This window comes from Vollenhovia emeryi, unplaced genomic scaffold (genome assembly GCF_000949405.1).
Source record: "Vollenhovia emeryi isolate VEMERY1.0 unplaced genomic scaffold, V.emery_V1.0 DF939121.1, whole genome shotgun sequence".
In the NCBI taxonomy this organism is placed as follows: domain Eukaryota; kingdom Metazoa; phylum Arthropoda; class Insecta; order Hymenoptera; family Formicidae; genus Vollenhovia; species Vollenhovia emeryi.
Genome location: NW_011967245.1, coordinates 2,302,172 through 2,323,550, shown reverse-complemented (window position 1 = coordinate 2,323,550; position 21,379 = coordinate 2,302,172). Strand labels below are relative to the sequence as shown.

General features: G+C 43.1%; 1 protein-coding gene across 1 annotated transcript in view; it reads right to left on the bottom strand.

The window, feature by feature from the left end:
• The window catches only part of LOC105570211 (unc-112-related protein-like), a 50,614-nt gene that overhangs the window by 1,319 nt on the left and 27,916 nt on the right, over positions 1-21,379 (bottom strand). The window contains exons 2-7 of the mRNA XM_012027250.1: positions 5,386-5,619; positions 3,452-3,720; positions 2,248-2,667; positions 1,090-1,518; positions 600-812; positions 287-523 (exon numbers count right to left, since the gene is read on the bottom strand). Of these exons, the coding sequence (XP_011882640.1) occupies positions 287-523; positions 600-812; positions 1,090-1,518; positions 2,248-2,667; positions 3,452-3,720; positions 5,386-5,619 (1,802 nt within the window). The remainder of the gene's footprint in view (positions 1-286; positions 524-599; positions 813-1,089; positions 1,519-2,247; positions 2,668-3,451; positions 3,721-5,385; positions 5,620-21,379) is intronic.

Genomic DNA, 21,379 nt, shown 5'->3' with positions numbered 1-21,379 from the left:
GGATTTGTGGCTGAGATTCGTCACTTTTTCAGTTTTAACATTATTTTTGTCAGAGTAGTCTATTTAAAATAATTTTAAAGATATATTTATTTTATCGGTCTAGAATTTAATTTTCGGAAAGTCCTTTATTTTTAATCGTCCATGATCAAGAAGTACAGATATTCTTGTAAAGGAGAAATAAATTCAAGATCGCCAAAAATATCCGTAAAAAAGTGCGTTTAGGGATGTCTGCAAATAAAAGTTTACAAAAAGATACGACAGAGAAAATATGCAAACGAACACGTACCTTCATAGTATTATACCTCCAAGTCTTTAGATGATCGCCGCTGTGAAGGTCCATCCGCATTAACCTGTTATTCGCGATACCTAGCAGCTCGTCCTTGCTCTTGCCGGTAAATCGCACGATGAAAAGTGAGATACCGTATTCCGGCAGGGACTGCCAGGCCTTGATATAGTTCAGCTTCGCCTCGACGAGGGACAGATCTTTAACGTTCGCGTGTGCTTCCAGGATCCTCTGAACCAACTGTGTGGGAAAAAGAGGTATCAATGTGACTAGTTGGTTCGATCACTTACTTAATCGAATGCGAATGATTTGTTACCTTTCCCTTGAACTTCTTGGCGAATCTAGGCGCGACATAGTCTTCCGGTACGATGTCCAGCGCGCTCGGATTGATGGCCGGCGCGGGCGCGGGCCTCTGCAGCTGCAGGAAAGCTGCGATACTGTTGACTTCGCTCTCGTAGGACGCGTCGGCGAGGGTACGACCTTTGGCCGCTAATCTGCACGCGGCCATCCACTTGGCGTATTGCTGTTCCTAGAATAATAAAGAATAGCGGTGGGATCGGATTCAAGCGAGTATCTGGAAATCGAAACAGCCCTAACATATAATTTGTCACTTCGTGAAGCTTGGGTGCCACTCGTGACAACTTTGTTTCCGACGCAACGTGTGTGCTATTAACGATATGTGCTGGCGTGTGGCCAAACAGCAACGTGTGACAAGCGTTACATATATACGCGTTTAAGAACTGTTAATTCAATGATGTTGCCGCCTGGCGATCACTCGCCACGTTAACGCGAGTTAATCCGCTTACGTTGTCGCATCGTATCCACATCTCGGTCATGCCTTCGGCGCTGGGTACCTCCAGTCTGATCCCGTAGCGACCTTGCGACAGATGTACGTCCGGCGTGACCTCGCAGCCGCGCAAATTGATCACGTAGACCGGCGACTCCGCGCCGCCCGTCTCCTCCCTGCTCTTGTAGAGTCTGAGCTGGAGATCGCGGCACGTGAACCAATAACGCTTGAAGGCCTTCAACGTGAACCGCTTCGGCTTGAAGAAACGCAGCTCGTCGCAGAGCTCGGGCACCTGCGTAATGTCGCTGGGCCCGTTGCTGATGTTGCTGCCCTCCAGGGTCACCTGCAGATCCGTCAAGGCCGCGTCGATATCATCCTCGACCGGGGAAGTCGCTCCGTTGCTGTCGTACGTGGGCTGCGGCACGCTCGCCTGAAGATTCACTTGTACCTGAAACGGAGAAGCGTAGGTAACATCGGCGCCGTATAGATTTCCTATTTTTTCCCCCCTTTTCTCTCTCCGTTCGACGCTTGTCGCGAGGACGGGGAAAGTAGGCGTGCAAGAGGTACAAAACACATTTTGTGGGTCGAGGCGAAACGATCGCATCTTTTCTTGGTCGTGTTGTCGCGTGACGGCATCGCGGCTACGGTGGAACACCGGCTGGCGGAGCAATCGGTTCAAGGACGCGCGGCTATTTGCATGTATTATACGTCGCGTGGGGTTCCTCCCTCGCGACGGAGCGGCGTAAATATGTCGTGAACGGGCGAGAACGAACCGGTACGGTGAGTCGTGTGGTCGCAAAGAATGGAGGGAATGTCGAAAACCGTGATACGAATGTTATTCTAATGTCTCTATCCGCCTGCGCGGTACATTTGCATCTGTCGTACATTTATAAGCGAATTTCCATATTGATTCTTGCCACGCCGGTCTGTCCATGACATTTAATATTTGACATCAGACAGCGTTTCTTTTCTACGAGCGCTTAAAACTTTTTAATGGCAGATGCCAAGGCCTGTGCTCACGGTGCTAGAACTTGGTCCAGGTTCTAGTTTCGAGAAAAGCGTAGCCAATCAACTTGCTGCTATTCGATAAAAGTTGCAAGTCGCTTGGCTACGCATTCGCGAATGACAGCCAACGCGTTAATGATCATTTCCGCCGGGAATGTGGTCGCACGGGTACCTGTAGAGCCGCGAACATCAGCATCTCCTCCTCGGTGCAGTCGATCTCCTCCGCGAGCAGTTGCCACTTGGCTTGCTCGTAAATCATGTTGATGCGCACCGCGTCGGTCTTCGGGTTCAGGTCGTAGAAGGAGTAGAATTTGAACTTGATTCTGAGCGTGTCGAATTCGCGGATACCCTGCTCCATGATCGACAGGGAGGAGTCCAGCCAGGCGACGTTCATTCTCGCCCTCTCGATCAGGCTCTTCGGCTTGATCAGCTTCACCCGCACCTCCGGCGAGATCGACGTCGGGCTCTGCGCCAGGGACTCCGTCAGCCCGCCGTTCAACGCCTCGAGGCTCATAGTGCTGTTGTTCGCGTTGAAGGAGCCGGTGCTGCCGAAGCCGGAGGAGTTGTTGTTCCTCTTCCACGTGCCGGTATGCTGGAAATTTGCGAGCGTAAGATTGCAAGGTGCGCAGTGACATAAAGGGGTCGTTGCAAATTGTAATCGATAATTAGATATGTCCAATTATTACGGAACTAATATCTGTCGTTCATCATATCACGATCGTGCACTCCGTAAAATTCATTTAGTTTTCAAATTATTTTTAACAGCTAGAAAAGAAGTATTTTTCCATACGTTCGCGTATTACATGATAATATGATATTCATCAAAGTCGTTTCGGAAACGTCTACGGATTATGTCGAGAATTTTGCAAGCTCTTATTATATTTATAATAACTCTTATCGAACGGCAACAAATGAAAGATAACAATCTCTATTTGAAGTATGTTAAATCTCTATCAAGAGGTACGTGTTATATGCACAAGTTTAAAGGCTTCCACATCATCCACACAAGATTGAAAGGAATTAATACACGTTTAATAAAGCAAATATACGAAAGTACACAGATAGCAGTATTTCATAAATTTTATTTTTCGCTTCCTCGTGGAGGAAGCTTTGTTTTCGTAAGAAAAATTGTTTTCGAGTTTTCAATGCCAATTGGTTTAAAATGTTTCCAGAAACATGTCGAAAAATACAATTTTAAGAAAATGTCTGTGGTCATGTGCGCAAACTCTCTAAACTTCCGTAAATGTTGAAATATCGGGTTCCACTTGTGCACATGCTTAGTTTGTTAATATTTTTTATTCTACATGTATAGCCGTACGGCCACCTAGTGGAAACGAAAGGGTGAAGAACGGTCTTGCCTGTACGACCGAGCTTACCGAGACGGGAGAGCTGATCGGCGTGCTGTGATTTCTGTTGTTAGGCGTAACCGGCGCGCACATGAATGGGCTCGATTGATCTAAGCTTCCCGTGGATCCCCTGGGACTCTGGCTGGCTGGGATGAAGGTATTCGTGTCGGCCGGCACGTTCCAGTGCCCGTTCTTCTGGTTCTCGATTTTCTTCTTCACCGGCAGATCCTTCAGATTGTACTTGAGGTGATTCGGCTCGAGCGGCTTGCAGAACGAGAGCTCCTCCGGGTGTCTAATGCCTGCGGCGACGATCGTGAGGAAATGCGCGTTAATTAATCTCGAGTCCGTTCAATCGAAAAGGGAGATAGGAAGAGAATCTCTCGCTTCAGCGGGAGGAGCCAAAGGCGAGGTGAAAACAATCATGACATTCATTCCCCATATTCATACAAGGAAATGGAGTAATTGACGGACGAAGATTGCGTGCAACGCGATTGGAGTCTATTTATGAATATGACACACTGATCTCATATCGATGCCCATTTAACAGAACCACCGTCAGACGTGCGAAAGCGCGGTAGCGAGCTTGGGACGAGCTAAAGTGAAGGGCCTGAGGATATCGTAAACACTCACGACAATCTTTCTGTCGCTCTGCGATGAATGCGACATACGTCTACGGCAATTGTCTGTGCGTTGATTTCCGGCACCGACTTAAGTCTTACGACAGAATCGTAAACACTCACGACGATCTGTCTGCTCAGGCCGTAAGACATCAGCGGCCGCGTCGTCTTGTTGTCAGACAACGTTGTGCCGCAAAATCATTTTTAGGTCATTAGTAGAACGATAAGCTCGTATCTCCGAGCGGTACTTCCTCCTACTCAGGGAGTCAGCTTTATCCTCGCGGTGGAATTATCGCGTTAACCCACTTCCTTGATTAAAAAGCGAGCCGCGGTGACGAAATCGACAGCCGCGACGGTTTACGCGACCTTCGCGTGACAAAGGCGACCTTATCGCTTCTATTTCGTTGCCGCGTGCAATATTAATTACCATTGGCACGCTTATCCACCTCGGTGCCGCGATGCGTCCGCCACGACGAACCCTTGCCGGTTTATCTGTTGATAATAAGTGCACAAAACTCGCGGCGAAGTGAAATAAACTCTCGACGCGCCTGAAAACGTATGGCAAACGATTTCGTAATATGAGAAGATTTGTCGCTCAATCGGCTCGCCACCGAAAAGTCACGACGTAAAGCCATTAGGATAATCATAGACGCGGCCAGGCTGCCGTTGCAAAACGGATTACGTAATACTATGTCGAAATGTATACACAAAGTATCCCTCGAGGTTTTTCTCGAGGCGAATTCTCTCCACGACGGAGGAACGCCGAGTGTAAAAGAGACGCAAAATTTTTCCAATGAACATCCTCTATCTATGTACAGTTCCAATCGGCTGACTTTCTCTCAATATAATAGGCTCCAATATTAAAAAATTAGAGCAATGAGATATTAGGACAATGACAGCCAGTCACCGGATGTATTATAGTATCAAATAAATAAAATAAAGAAATCAAACCAGATAAAATAGAATAAAAAAACCCTGGCTGAGGTGATATTTTTTCGCAATAAATTTAGAATGAAATATTCAGACGCTAACACTCTGTCACGGCTCTTGGTCCTTTATTCCTTCAAATTTGTGTTTATCACATTTGAGCCATACGAAATTTATTAATTTGAGAATAAAAAAGATTAAAATATATTCTAAAGTCTACAGATTTCATAATAGACTTTAGAGTATTTTTTTTAACTTTCTATTTTATCTGGTTTGATTTCTTTATTTTAATGAATTCTTTCTCTCATTCCTGGTAATCGTCGTTAACGATGGCACGCCGGGTCGATTGACTCCGCTCTGCCACACGCTCGCTTCCATCGCCGTTACTCCGTAAACGGTGTCAATGGGTTCGCGACTCACCGAGTTCCTTGCACAAATTGATGACCGCGTTGAACGTCTTGACGGAGAAGTCGACGCGGCAATCGAGGCACCGCATGTCCGGCAGTTGCACCCTCAGGGTCTTGTGCATCGGCGTGAAATGCAGCAGCGCGTCCGCCGCCACGCCGTACTGGTCCAGGGTGCTGCGTGTTCTCGTCAGCCAGTGATTCCGTTCTGGCCACCAAAGCGCGTGGTCCGACCAGTCCATGGCGATGTCTGCAACGAGAACAACGGGGAAATTAACGCGAGAGAAGGATTAATAATCGCTCCTCGTAGGGTTCGGAAGGTCTCGTCAAAATGATTTCGCTATCTCATTATTACTTAATAACTACATTATATAATGATAACTTATGAAATAACGTTTAATATCCAACGTTACATTCGCGTCGCCGTCTATTTTAATAATTTTGAGAGAGAATTTCCTCACGATTTTATAAAGTTAGTCACGGACACTTAAATTTCAGAATGATCACGCTACAGTTGGCAGAGCCAGCTCGTTTACCCGAAGTGCGGAGAGCCTGAGTTTATATCCGTCGGCCGAGGACATTCGACGCGGGGAACACGAATGTTGTTTATGTGCGTCCACCCCGAGCAAATATACTTAAGGGCTCGGTAGCGGGCAAGAGATCGGACGCGAAGACGAGAAGGGTGGTGTCGGGTGGAGTCCGAGGGTTTCGTCCGCAGGGTAACCGCAGGGACTGTTCGCGCGGCGGGAACAAGACGTCCGTCGACGGAATCACGGTGCAAGCGGGCCGTTTACGCTTCGCCGAAAAGTCAATTTTCACAGCTGTTCGCGCGGCGCGGCCCATCTCCTACGCGCTCCGTTTAACGATTTCAGGGTAGCGAAGGCCGATGCGGGTCTCTCCAGGGGGAGCGAGAAAGTATCGCTTAAAATCACCATTAAGGCCGTAGACATGTGGGACTGCAATCGCGAGGGGCTGGCGCGCAGAGGGAGACCCCGAATGCCCCGAAATCGGATACGGACGGCAGGAAATGCATGCGAGAACGCAATTGTCAGCTAATTACAAATACAAAGCTGCAAAAGGGGGAGGGAGTCTTCTAACGAGAAGCGAGAGGGGCCAAAATGGAGCCCGAATTTTCGGGCGGATTTGACGAGAAATAACTTTTTTTTTTTAAACTCGATCACAGCCGGGCGAGAGTTTTTACCGCTGCGAGATCGGATCCGCCGCGATCTCGCAGCTGCGGTCTATAAATATTTCGCGGATTTTAGAGACCTGCCGCTCGTTAGCTGCTTGTTTTCGTTCGAATAGCCGGCCACTCCGCGGGTTCCCGGACTCGCCCACGCGCGGAGAAGACGGAGAACAGATTTATCCCTTGTCTCTTATATTTCCCTGTTTCCGTCTGCGTCTTCTCCCGTTCCGCATTTAACCGGTGACGACGGCGCGTGTCGTGATAACGTATCGTCCACCACGACGATCGAGATCGCCCGCGTATCGCCGTCTTATACAGGGTGTCCCAGGAGGAAAGGTCCATATTCTGGGCGGTGATAGTATCGGCCATTTTAAGCAAAAATGTTCATATGAATATACGTCCCATTCCCCACTGTTTCCGAGATGGAGCACATTTTGTTGACGTCCTCGTTCAGATTTCCTCCAGACGCTTTCCTCCTGGAACACCCTGTATATGCTGCACGACACGGCGGGTTGGCGGTAAAATCTGGAGGAGAAATCGTCGTGGATACGACGAGAGTTGTAGATATTGTCGCAGCTCGCGTCCGGTTTAGCGAAAACGCACGGCGAAGCTGACATTCGTCGACATTCCGCGAGGAAATGACTGGACGTTCAAATGCAATGCGCAACACAGCACGGCATTCAGTTTGTAATGTCGTGTCACGTTAATGTCGTATGACATGTGACATTAAGGGACGACTCGAGAAAATTACTTGAGTATTACAGCGGGAATTGAAAGGTTCCGGTGTTATTTTCTTAACGAGCCGGCGGTTCCGTTTGCTATTTACAGCCGCAAGTTGTATCTGCGATTTTTATTTTATTTAAATTGAGGGCGTGCGTTTTCAGTTTCACTTAATAACTTTTCAGTTAAGTTCTAGTCAAATTCACTTATTATTAAATTAATTTTATTAATAAGCTTTGTCTTATTTTATTAATAATTTGCTCTTTAATTTTATTAATTTATTAAAAGAAGTAGCGGCTAAAATTGGAAGATCGAGGGGAAACAATGGTCCCAACTGTACGTATTACGAAATTCCAATAAGGAAACTAAATATGTTGTTTGAAAGCTAGTTACTTATCGACGCACAAGCGGATACATTTCAGTCTTAGGTGAAAGAGCAAGCGACGACGCGGCGGGTCGATTCGCTCGACGTAAGAAAACGGCTGTCGCATAACAATAACTTGCCGATGTGCAAACAATGTGTACCGCTAAGGAGCGGCACCGTAACACACAAATAAAACGGGGACCACGGGAAACCGCGTCTCTTCCTGGTCTCGACCGGTCGCGACCCGTATTCCCGGAGCCGGAAATGCGTCGTCGAAACGACGCCGGAATAAATAAGAAACGGAGACAACGGTGAGCCGAGATAACGGCGAAAAGCGCAAGTGCCATCCATTATGTTAAATGATGTGCATAATGTTACATGCAGTATAGTGAGTCATAAAAGTGCTTATATATAGAGCTCCCTTCGATGTTGACTTCGAATGGTCGATATTGAATGACTGCTCGGTGTGCTCGGCTTCATTTCTTACAGCTCATTAATCTCTGTCGCGTCGGACTGTTATTTTTCGATAATGTTTATGTCAATCGAGAGAGATTAATTGGCGCATACTGCAATATTTTGGGAAAAGTGCCCCGTAACTCTATTAAAAATATATGTATATTAATTAAAATCTACGTTTCGGGAGGAAAATGAAGATTTTTATGACTCGCTGTACCACGACCGCCGTTTTAATCGTCGAGAAACGACAAAACTGAGCGAGTACGTGATTGATAGACTTGGCATCGTGGTCGATGCGAGCAACAAACCGTACGCGGAATGTCCCGCCACCTTTGTCGTTCCTTTCACTCAAGGATTCTTCGATCGTTTTGAAATTGATTTTTTTCCTCGACGAGTAGCAGCTCGGTTTTTTCAATTCCGAATGTTAAAATCTTAGCGACTAACACAAATTAAAACGCTGACTTATTAATGAATTAGAAGCCTATGTCTCAATGCCTCAAACAGAAAATATCTTTAAAAATTCCTATTCAACAATTTTTAAAAATACCTGTAAAAATACAGGTATTTTCTTCACGAGATTTCTTCTGATAAAAATGTAATATAATTTCATCAGAAGAAAGACTAATTACATTTAACTTGCTTTAAAGTAAATTTAATTTTATTGCTGCAAAAGTGAGATACAGTGAAGAGAGGTAACATTGAGAATCGGAAGCAAAAGGTGAGGCACCAACAGAAAGCTAATGTTACAAAGCCTACCTGCTAGAACTAGGTATAAAATAAAGATTGGAGCAAATAAAAACGCAACGCCTAACGTATGAAGGTAACGCAAAAAGGAACGTAACACAGCAGGGTTATTCGAAAAAGAAAGCGGGCGATGCAATGTAAATAGATGCTGAGGAACGAAAGGAGGCGAGAGAGGAGGATGATTCGATGGAGGATGGTAATTTGTAAAATTTTAAGTAACAAGGAATTAAACGTTTCTGAATGAATCAACGGAAATAGACCTCTACAAGTTTCTTTAAGAAACAAGAGTAGCACCTTGAGGATTCAACAATGGGTAAAGAGAGACGGAGGTGGGCGAATTTTACGAATCGGTCTATACGTGCGCAACCGCGGAAAGTAAAAATCAAGACGTCGCTGAATGCGGATTAGACCATTCGACTTGCGTTCGCGAATTGCTTTCGCGGCACGTCTCGGTAGCAACGACCGCGATATTTGCGCACGGCACCTATTTATACTCCCTCAAGAGTATACGATGACGGACTCATACGCGACACCCGCGGCCCGACACGTGAAATCGGCCCTCTGGTATGTACAAAGCAGAGCCCGTCTGCTCTCGTTACGTCGTCGAAGAGTTGCGGGGTGAGCTCATCCGGACGCGGTTCACGAGCCGAGCTGTCCAGAAGCGGGACCGAGCCGGTCGGTTTCCTGATACGAGAACCCTATTTTAGCATCCTCGTGTCTGGATTTGGAGGGTCTGACGCGAGCGTTTTATCAAGAGAATTCATACGGCATACGATTAGCCTCCGTTGACCTTTTCGTCGTGGAAACGTGACAAGAACTTCATTGACTAAACATTTTCCCAAGTGTTTGGCTCGCAGTCTGATGACAGCAGATAGATCAGATTTTCTCCTTGTGTAACTTGGCAAAATACCCTCTTCATGTCGTCCCTTCCTTCCGAGACGTGGCGATCGAATAAAAACCAAAGATTTTTGGAACTTGGATCTTCGGATCATTAGACGCGCACATCTCTTTACGCCACGGAAAGGAATTGTAAATTATATATTTTTTTTCAACTAAATACACTGCGTGCTGATTATTTGTCGACTCTAAGGCGCAGTTGCCGTTAGAACAGACTTAAATATTCTCCTTCCTCGTGTTAGGCTTAAAGCCTGTTTTATCCAGTTCGTTCTGGTACTTTGAGCATTTTGGTTTTAAATAAGTAACTGAGCAGGCTTGTGTTTTTAAAAAATCACATAGAAAAAGGCCAGTAACCCCCACGGAAAAATATATATTTCATTATATATAAAAAAAAGTTCCTCGCTCTAGGAGCGTCTCACCAATTCGATCACTGAGGCACGTGGTAATATTTCTCGCAATAAACAGTTTAATGATGTTCGATTATAATCTAAAATAGGACTTATTCGATCTCGTAAGGTCTGTATGTTGTGTCCTTGCTCCTTGGTCCAAGTTCTAGTTCCAAGAAATGTGCAGCCAATCAACTTGCAGCTATTCCATAAAACTTCTAGCAGTGTGGACACATGTCTTTACGACAAGTGAAATAATTCTGAATGAAAGGGAAAACAAGTTAGAAGCTGAACCGGAAAATACGACGTAACATTCATGGCTCTCTGGTTAACACATGGCTGCGGAAATCTGGGAAAAGGGCTTCGATCCTCGGTGGCGGCATTGCGAAGTTGTGTGGACGAACATCCGCTGTGAACGACGAAAGGCTTACGGGGCACGTGCGGCCTATGTAAACTCCGAAGGAGCGTTTACAAACGGTGCTCGGAGCGAGGAGGGTGAGCTTTAATAAGGGAACAAAACGGGGGAATAGTTGGCGCGCACGTGGCGGCGCACCAACAACCCCCTGCCTTCCCCCATCGACGACGAACGTTGCGCGTAAGTTGGGATATAAAATTATGACGCGATAACGAGGCACTCATAATCCGCGTATTATGCAACGGGAACCGCACCCTCCTTTCCCCTCTTCTTTAAGCGAATTCCAGCGCGGAAAGCTTCCTCGCGTTCTCCGACTCTCTCTCTCTCTCTATATATATTTCGCGTGAGCTATTCAACGTTGAGGAAAGGGGAATGCAGGGACACGTGCTACTCATGAGCTTGTCGAGATCGAAAGAGGAGAGGGGTAAGACTATCTCAGGGATGAATCGAGGGGTGAAACACTGCGGAGATTTAAATTCGACGCAGCGCTACGAAAAGCAAACGCCCTGCATTGATTATCGCGCTGCTATCCTCGCGAATAAATATTTTTCGCACAAAGTTTGAAACTTTATTGCATAAACTAATAAGAATTCCCCAATGTCGCCAGCGATAATTAACAACGTCAGTGTTTTCTTGAACCTGGACCTCCCTCCACTCTAGGTGGGCGTCTCACAAATTCGACCACCGAGGCACGTGATAATATTTATCGCAATAACGGTATAAAGGTGTTGTCTACGCGTCCATTTCGAGTTTTTATTGCATAAAAGTTGTTAATTTAATTCTGTAGGACAAATTTGAGAATTTTAATTCAGACTGAATATAAACTCGGATTTTATCAGGTAGACGTGAAATGAAAAACTACGTTTCTTGGAGAATATATATCTGTACAATATGTGTAAAAAAATATTTTGATTGATATAAGTAAGAAAAGTGAGATAAAAATAAACATTGAAAGTAACTTGTATTTGTTATCTAAAATATTTAAGATTTAAATAATATGCTTTATCGAAACGCACAAGATATCGATAATTGGCATGCGTGATATTACATGTGATATCTCGTATCTTATCTTTCTTTATACGTTGCGAAAATGTCACGCGCTAAATATGCAGAGGAGTTACGTATACAACAATTTGAATATCCGATAAAAAAGATATACACATATTATATATTATAGCAATAAATAGGGATGTATTTTCGAGGAGGTAGGCTCTTTTATCGATAAAAGCGCCTCTAAAAGTGGCTTGTAGCCAATCAGAAGGCTTATTAGCCACTTTTAGGAGCGCTTTTATTGATAAGAGGGTTCAGAATATGGGCCTAAAACCATTTATTAATTTTTGGCGAGAAAAATAACGAGCTAGGATTCAAACCTGGAACCGAGGGGTGAACCGCGGAGGGCATTGTGGTGTACAGATATGTGGCATTACTGGGCATTACTAGGCATTTTTGGGCATTAGTTTGGGCATTAGGCCTTGTTGGGGCATTATAAAGATAAAATAAGATAAAACATGATAAATAAGACAAAGTAATATCCACTGGGCATTAGTGGGTATTGGTGTACAAGATTTTGGTCAGCGGTTTCCCCCTCGCCTGGGACCTTCCGCTTGCCAGGCGAATGTTCTTCCGACTGAGCTATCCAGGCCCTCGAAGTCCTTCTCGCTTACTTTATTTTACTGAATAAAGTAGGAATAGTATATTAGCGGTGCGACTCCAGAGCGTGCGTGGTATCTCACTCACAATTGAATCTGTGTACCTATATACGTAGGTATAAATCCGAGAAAGACACCAATTAATAAAATGGGAACAAATGGGAGTTTATTATTAATTGGAGAGTTAATTGGAGGTTTAGAAATCAATGGCAATGCGATTACTCGTGACATAATATCGACGAGAGATAGATTTCGCGTGACGCAACGACCCTAAACATTTGCGACGATTCTCTGCGATATTCTAGCAGTAGTCCCGCCATGGCATGTGCTCGACCGCCGTCCTTAATTTCGGCTTGCTCGAGAGAGGAAAAAAACGAAGGCCGTAAATCCGAGTCTGAGTCGCACCCAAACGAAGGCGTTGTCCAAGTACCCCTCGCTACTCATGTTTCTCGTCCCTCTTCACTTCAAAGTCCAAAGCGTGCTTCAACATTGTCGAGCCACCCTCTTATGGTGTACAAAGGCGCGCGTATACAGTAGTAACCAGAGTATCGCATGGAGACCAGAACACGGTTTCAGTCCCTTTGGCCGTTCGCCCGATTAACCGCGTCGCTTTCTCTTTGCAATTTTATAAACGCCGTGGCCCCAAGTACCAGTAACGAAATCAAAGCCACGGAATAAAATCTTGAGATCGGAAAAAGAAGACGGAGCATTACGGTCTCGGTACGTTTTCAATTGAATAAAAAAAAACAATTGTTCCCGCGGCTTCCTTATTTATGTCGTTCGCGAATCATGCGCGTAGATAAATTAAATCGATATTGTCTCGAAAACCCCTGTTCTTTAATTCGCCTGTAAAGCCATTCACGAATTACGAGAACTGAAAACGTAAGTGTCGGCAATTAAGACCCAGGGGTCACTCAGCCGGCGGCGAAGGCGAGAGATATGCAAATTGGCGAACCTGTTGCGTTGGATTCTATTTAAACGAAACCCCCCTTCGTATCGCGTTGTAGCATAATCGGATTTTCATGGTACGAGCGATTGCATCGCGGGGAGACGGAGGGAGTGCAATCGCTTTGATTGATGTCGTGATTACATTGCTAGTGGCGTAACGGTAGGAATGCCGTACCTTTAGTAATATTTCGATACTTATCGTCTATCATCATAGCTGCAATGTATATCAGTGTAACAGGCATATTAATAAACCTACCTAAGAAAAAAAAACGATATAGAAAAAACTTAATCAACATATTGTACGAGGTGTACAATTTCGTAGCTTTTTAAAAGATGTGTAGACAAACTTTGTCTTTTGGCATAAATAAAGTGAAAAGATGTTGCAAGCGTTGATTGAAAAAAAATCAGCTGGTCAGAAGAAAGGGCCTAGGTTCTGTAGTGAAAGAACAGAGAATGCCAGTGGAGAAGGAAAACTTAGGATAGCAAATAAAACAGTCGCTTTCGTATGCCGCGGCTTAATTGCTCTAAAATAAGCGCTTACTCAGACGCGACGCCTTTAACTCGGCTTAATCTGTTTGTAACGTCGCGAAGCTCTATACATACCAGTCGTAATTTAATATGAGTGTGAGACGGAAGATCAGCTGCGAAACGATCAGTTTGTTTCGTGAAGAGGAGAGCATCTTATCGCTACGACTTGCATACATATAACTGGATCTCCAGAGTCGAAAATTTTCATTTCGTTTGTTACTCAGATAAAATTCGTATTATTCACGTATTATTACACGTTATTCGTTCATCGCGTAACTCGTATTATCCAGTCTTCGTTATCTATCATTTCAGTGTTAATCATTATTCTTTATTTAGAATGCGAGAGCAACCTTTGGTAAATGAACAACCGCAAGGTTGAAATAATTAGCAGCAGGTTGGTCCCCTGCGACATGAACTGGCGTGCGACATGAACTTTGTGCTCAAGAACTAAAAATGGAATTCCAACCCGTGAGAGATATTATTATGCGTCCCTGGGAACCGCGTAATCGTTTTGTGACTTTGCGAGAAAGAATGGCATGCAGTGGACAGTTACCTACGCGTAATTACGGTGTAACTGAAGCAGAATGTGTGATCACACGGAGTGAATTTTTTATTCATTAATGACAAAACAGAGTCAGCTCGACATCACGAGACACGGTGGTGTCTCGTGCCAAGTATAAGCGTAGCTAGAACCGCGCGCGCGAGACCGACCGTGTAGTTAAATTCTACTCCAAAATATTTTTAGAAGGTGGTTATAACAGAAACAAATTGAACATAACCAAATCTCTCTCCAGTAAAGCCGTGATATTAAAAAAAAATTGACAACTTTGAAATGAGAAAAATTAACGTTTTTCTCTCATTGTCAGTAAAATAAAAGATACTCTCTAAAAATGATGGCACTCTTCTGAAATCTGCTTATTTCATATTTCTTTAAATTACTTAAAAAATTAAATTCTTTAGAATTAAATGAAATGTAAACTGTCTGTGCAGCAAGTCATTTATATCAATCTGAAATATTCTTATCGCGCACATCATCTCTCTCTTTCGTTAGTGCCACGAAATATATTTCTGTTTCTGTTTTCGTCAATTGTAAAAAAGTGTTCTTGAACGACTATTTATGTCTAACTGTAAGCACGTAAAAACATAGCTGAAGTGTCCATCCATAGGCACTGCGAAACCACGTGGTGTCTAAGAAAAGAAAAATAGAAAATCTAAATTATATCCGGCTCAGTCACTCTCGTTTGATGATGGCTTATCTTTCTTTCAATTTGTGGTGAGGCAAATCTATGCCCCACATTGCAAAAATTTTCTGAGTATCGCAATCTAAAGGCTTGATTAACAAACTATGAAAACTAATTACGAGTATTTTAATTACGGTATATAATTACGGTACTTTTTTTCTAAAAATTTTCACGTCTCAATGTGTACATACATAACATATACGCATTATTCTGTCTGTTATAACCAATTGCGTGTACTTTTGTAAATGCAAGAAAGTATTGGAACTCTGCTATTCGTATTTTCAACCAGTTGAAAGCTTTACATACTTTCGAATTACAGACGTTATTGACAGAGCCTTGCGAGACTGCATGGTGAGTGTCACGTGGTATCGATTGATCGCTCGGACGCGTGCAACAGGTGTCCATTTAATGCAGCTTGCATCACCGTACATTGAAATTAGTGTTGCATGAAAGTATTTGCGAGAACAAGCTATACGGAATTATTCATTATTCACAGCACCGTCGAGAAGAAAATGGCTCTAGTCAAAAGATACATAAAAAATACAATAAAATCTTTTCGCATAAGTATATGCGATATACGCGATATATGCGATGTACAAATAAGATCTTCCAGTACTAAATGCTGTTATTCGCACTTTAATGTTATCGCGCGATTTATATTACGTGACACAAACTATACAACAAAAACCGTGAAGATATTATCGGTTTTCGAAATATTTTTAAAAGGGCAACGTGCGGGACAAAATCTGTTGCGTGTACTCGATTTATCTCTCGATCTAGAAACACTACCCGATTGGACATAAAGGAATACCATTAAGGCATTCGAAAGTAAGGTTTTAAACGCACGTAGGAGTGCAAAGCGAATCCTTTCCTTTCTTGGTATGCTCCGGAGGTAGATATCACCGTCATCGAGAGATCTTATGCACGCAACAGGTACCTGATTAAAAATGTTTCCCACGTTTCGCGTTCCCCGCCGTCAAGTCCGAGATAGCTGAGAAATAACGGGCACGCTCGAATTTACCGGAAGGCACGAAAGTCTGATAAAAATACGCCGCGAGTCCTTCCTTCCGTCTCTTTACTCGCTATCAGATCGAACGTAGCTTTTCCCAAAACAGACCGTCGTTCCTGTCGTTAAGAACTTGACGCTAGACACGGTATTGTGACGCGTATCGGTCATAATGTCCATATTAGAATGAAAATAACGAAAGAGAGAAGAGGATTGACGCGCGAGACGACGATGACGCTACCTGTATGGACTTCCTCCGTGTGAATGAATATGTATGTTGAATTTAATTATCGAGTCAAGGCCGCGGCAACTGTTTCCACTGCAAACGCACGCGCCGTCGTCGCTATCGTCATCGCAAGATCTCTTTCCGATGCCGTTCATCCTTCCCAGAAACCACACGTTGATGTTTGAATAGCGATCAGTCTTCTTTTCAAAGGACGAGAATATCAACAGTTGCAAAGTGGCGCAATAGAAAGAAATACAAGAGAAACCGATCGGCTATCGTTGACGAGTGTGCACTACGATAGGGTTTGTTGTATCCTTTTTGTAAGGAATTTACTGTCAGCATCCAGCGTTCGCTCAACAGCATTAAACTCTCCTTCTTCTCGCTCTCTCAGCCAAGCAGAGGAGAATGGAAAGCGAGCGTGAGTCCGCAGAACGCGGAAGAATATTTTCCAGTTGCTATCTAATCGGCATCTGCCCAACGAGATTAAGATATGTACAGTAACGCCTGTCTTGCATTAGATATCTAATCGCAGTTCAGACGTGTTTGTTATTTAAAGTAGGTACGATCGCCGTAAGCAATCGCGCAAACATACTTAAAGATACGCTTCGTAATTCTTAATGTATCAATACGAGACCATAATTGAACTCGCTGTAAACGCTTTTCTGTGAGCGAGTAAATTTCGGCTAATTAACCTGCGCGTACATTCGTAGCATTTATTGTAGTATTTATTTACGTTTTAATACTTTGAGGTAGAAGCGGCCGGTAAAAATAATAACGCTTTCCTTTTTATTTCCAAGTTGAACCGACCTGGACTAAAGAACAAAAATATTAATATTATTAATTTCGAATTATTAAAGTCGGAAAATAGACGCGTAGATAACATCTTTATCCTGTTATTGCGACAAATATTATCATACGCCTCGATGGTCGAATTGGTGAGACGCCCGCCTAGAGTGTAGGGAGGTCCAGGTTCCAACTCTGGCTGAGGTAATATTTTTCGCAAGAAAGCCAAACGTGCGGCCGAAGATGGACAGATAAATATAAACGAATGGCCGTCCTACTCTTACGCGAGATACTTCCGCAAGATGTGCGAAATTAAATTAGAAACAATAATATATTATTAATGAACGAGCAGAAAGAAGGAAATCTTCGATCGTATTAGGAAATTCCGTGCACTGGAATTTCTAAAGCGTGGGAGGTCACAGTATACCGGGCGACGTGAAATCGGGTCAGGACGGAACACTCCTTACGTTCGATAATCGGTGTCCGTAAAATGATCGATACGACGGTTTCGCGTGAGATTCTTAGGAGGAAAGATTACATTGAAGAAGAGAAAAAAACGTACGTATCGAACGGAGTTCGGCAAAAGATTGTCACTAAAATCTCGCGTCGAATGACGAAAATGATGTAACCAGATGTGGCAGACACGGTGGACGTGAAGCGTCGTTGAACACACATAGCGAATGGGCGGGAAGATACCGAGAGAGTGAGTAGTGGTGACTGTAGATAACGATGCAGGAACGTATCGATCTCGTCGACGAAAACGTGGGCCGATATACGCGGGTGTGTCTAACGAATTAGACCAATTGGACGTAGTTATTGCAGGAAGAAACCAAGTTTAAAACGCGATCTTTCGCATATAACCGTTTAAAGGGAACATTGAAGGTACATAACGATTTTATTCTTCTAATAATAATCAAATTTAATATCCATAACAAATAGCTATTTTGTATTCAGAGACCATTTATTTCTGATAGTTTACCAATGTGGTACGCGTTTTCTGCAGCAGCGAGAGACAAGAGAAATTCAAAGATGATTTTTAAATTGATGTTTAAAGTACCATTACAAATTAATTACTTTTCCGAGTCATTGCGTCCAATTCGCGCCGGGATCTCGATACGACTCCCATCGAATGATTCGGACTAATACGTTCCTTATTGAATTAATCGCTTCTAATTAAACTCTAATTCGAGAACATGCTCGTCTCTCAACAGACTCGAGTACGCTCCTTTCCTTCGCTTCTTATTCTCGAAATAATTTTTAAATTTTCATTAAATCAATATGGACTACACTGCACAACTGTTGACCCAATATCTCTGACCTGATTATATACTTTATTTATGTAATAATTCGTATACTTTGTACAGTTAGATTGCTTGAAAAGGAACGAAACCCATGGTCGAAACGTAGCGAGTCCTAAACATAAAAATTACCAGATACGGTCAACCAAATTTGATATTTTAAAATTTTATTCTGTAATGTATGAATAACTATAATTTTTCGGAGAAGAAATTCTCTAATTCCAAATTGTAAAGTCTAAACAGAAGTGTTGTGTCATAAGAATTTTGCTTTCATAGAACAGCTATTCAAAACAAAAACAAAAGGATACGAAATGGAAATTGAACAAGAACAAGATTTACATTTAAATGTGTGGATAATAATTACATGCACATCCAATTTCGGACTCAGGTACGAAGCGACGTTTGTGTGTGCATCGCCCACGCGCGCTATCACACGAGATGAAAGATTGCAGGAAGTGCTTTTGCATAATCCTACGTATATTACAGTGACGTGCCTATATTCGTGTCGGCCGTAGCGGTCCTTAGAAGTCCGCCTCCATAGTGAACGGAAAACCGCTATATGCAAAAAAATGATTCCATGACCACGGCGTATAATAAGGAAATAAAGTTGAAGAACTTTGTCGCGATCAGAAGTAGTGCGAACGCTGCTAAAGAAAATGTTCAGAATGTTCTTAAAGATGGTTATGACAGAAAAAATCACCAATAACCGAAGCTCGAGCCAATAATGTCGCGATATTTAAACAAAAAATTGAAAACTTTGAAATGGCAAAATTAACATTTTTCTCTCATTATCAGTAAAACAAAAGGTACCCTCTAAAAATGATGACACTCTTCTGAAATCTGCCCAATTCATATTTCTTCAAGTTACTTAAAAAATTAAATTCTTTAGAACTAAATTAAATGTAGACTATCTGTGCAACAAGTCATTTATATCAATTTGCAATATATTTATCACGCACAGCATCTCCTCTCTTCCTCTGGTAACACGAAATATATTTATATTCCTGTTTCCGTCAATTATAATAAAGTGTTTGAAGGCAATTATTTATGTCTCACTCTATCTGGGTTAAAACTGACATAATCAGAGGCAACACGACTTGAGCACGACGAATGTTACTTGGCTGACAGAACTCTTTGTAAGTATGTAAATAAAGCTGAACAAAGTGTCCACGTCCATAGGCAGTACGAGACTGCGTGGTCAAGGAAAGAAAAATGGAGAATCCGAGTTCAGCAGCCTAGTCACTTTCACCTGACGACTTATGTTTCTATCGATTTATGGCGAGGCGAATTTTCAAAACCTCACTTTTCAAAAATTATTCGCTTTCCAAAGATACTCCGTCTATTATAACCAATTGTGTGTATTTTTGTATACGAAAAGTTGTTTATGTCTAACTCCATTTGGTGCGCAAAAATGGAAATTTCTTAATGTTGTTTTCATTATCGTACAATTAATAGAGCATGCAAAAGTTAGAGATTCCTCCCATAAATAAAACTTTTCCAAGATTATTAAAACAAGCAAAAGTATGGTGATAAGAGAATTCTACGGCAAAGAAGTCGTACAAGCTACACATGTACAATTACATGGATGACGAGGGACGGCGGGAGCGGTTAAGAGTGCCGGTCAGAGGGAGAAAGGGACGGGAGGAACACGCGGGGAAAAAACGAGAGTCCCACAAAGGGAGGGAGGAAGATGAACGAGCGGAGGGCGACATACGGAGGGGGCGGAACAGAGGACAATAAATGTCGGAACAACGACCTCCCGGTGGCTGACCGGACGGTCATTATGGACAAAATTCTCATCACGATGCCTGAGAATTCGTGATTGATGAATGTCTTGCTTTCACAGAGACATCGACACGTTGTATCTAGAAAATTCGTGTAACCGAAAAAAAAATCCGCCTAGAGAAAATATTTATCCCAAATCTATTACAGAAACAGAAAAATGTGAAAATTAAACTGACAATTTTGTCATTTCAGCCATGTGATTTAAAACCGAGGTGGAAACCGATGACCAAAATCTGGTACACCAATGCCCACTAACGCCCAGTGGGCATTACTTTATCTTATTGTTTTATTTTATCTTATCTTATCTTTATAATGGCCCAGCAAGGCCTAATGCCCAAAAATCCTATTAAATTTCTGGCAGATTAAATGGAGAATTTTGTACTCTTTCATACAAATTTAATATCGACAATTAAAAAGCATTGTAAAAAAAAAATCTTATTAAATTTCCACTAACAACGAGAAAAAATTCGAATACTCAGATGCCGTCTGGGCATATGCATTTCTCGAGTGGGCGCACTTGTTGAGAAAACCCTCGTATAACAACACCCCGAAGTACGGGTGGAGAATTTGGTGGTGCGTCAACGAGAGTTCGCAGAACGATTGCGAGACGGTTGCGTAGCGCGGCTTCTGGTTTCGCGCGCGGTATATTTTTCTCCGATTTTCCCCGAAGTCGTCGGGCAACCCGGAGGAATATGGGCGTCGTATGATAAATTTGGTTTATGGCGTCTGCCGCTCTCCTTCTCTTCGGCCCTTCCGAGGGGAACTGGGTCACAGTAAATATATTTATAGAAAGGGAGTTTCTCCCGAAGGTGGGGACGACTGGCAAGTCATGGAGGTGTATTATTGGAGCCTCGTGATAGTAGTCGCGGATCTCTGTGCCTTCTTCAAACAAATCGTCGAGCTGTGTGCGCCTTAAAAAGGTGACTTGGCAGATGGTAAAAGACTCACTTTAAAAATGTCCCCTCTGGTATCTCTTGTGCCGAGACGGTCGAAATACGCTTTTACGATGTTTACTCTTAGCTGGGTAGGCGCGAGAATAAATATCTAACTTAATTACATCGCTAAGTAACTGGCGATGTTAATCTACGTGCATTACAATTTAACGCAGTACAAATAATTGCAACAATATAAAAATACAGATATTCAAATTAATATACAGGGTGTCCTGAAATTCGCGAATCAAAATACCATAGCAAGAAAGTCGTCGAAAAAATAAATTAAAAAGTTATTTGCCATTTTTCGTTCCGAGCAGTAGTTTTTTTAAATAAAAAGGTTCAAAACAGGCCAATCATACCTTACGGTTGAACGGAAACCTGTCCGTGAGTCGCGCGTCGATAGTGTTAGTGCATTAACACTATCAACGCGCGACTCACGGACA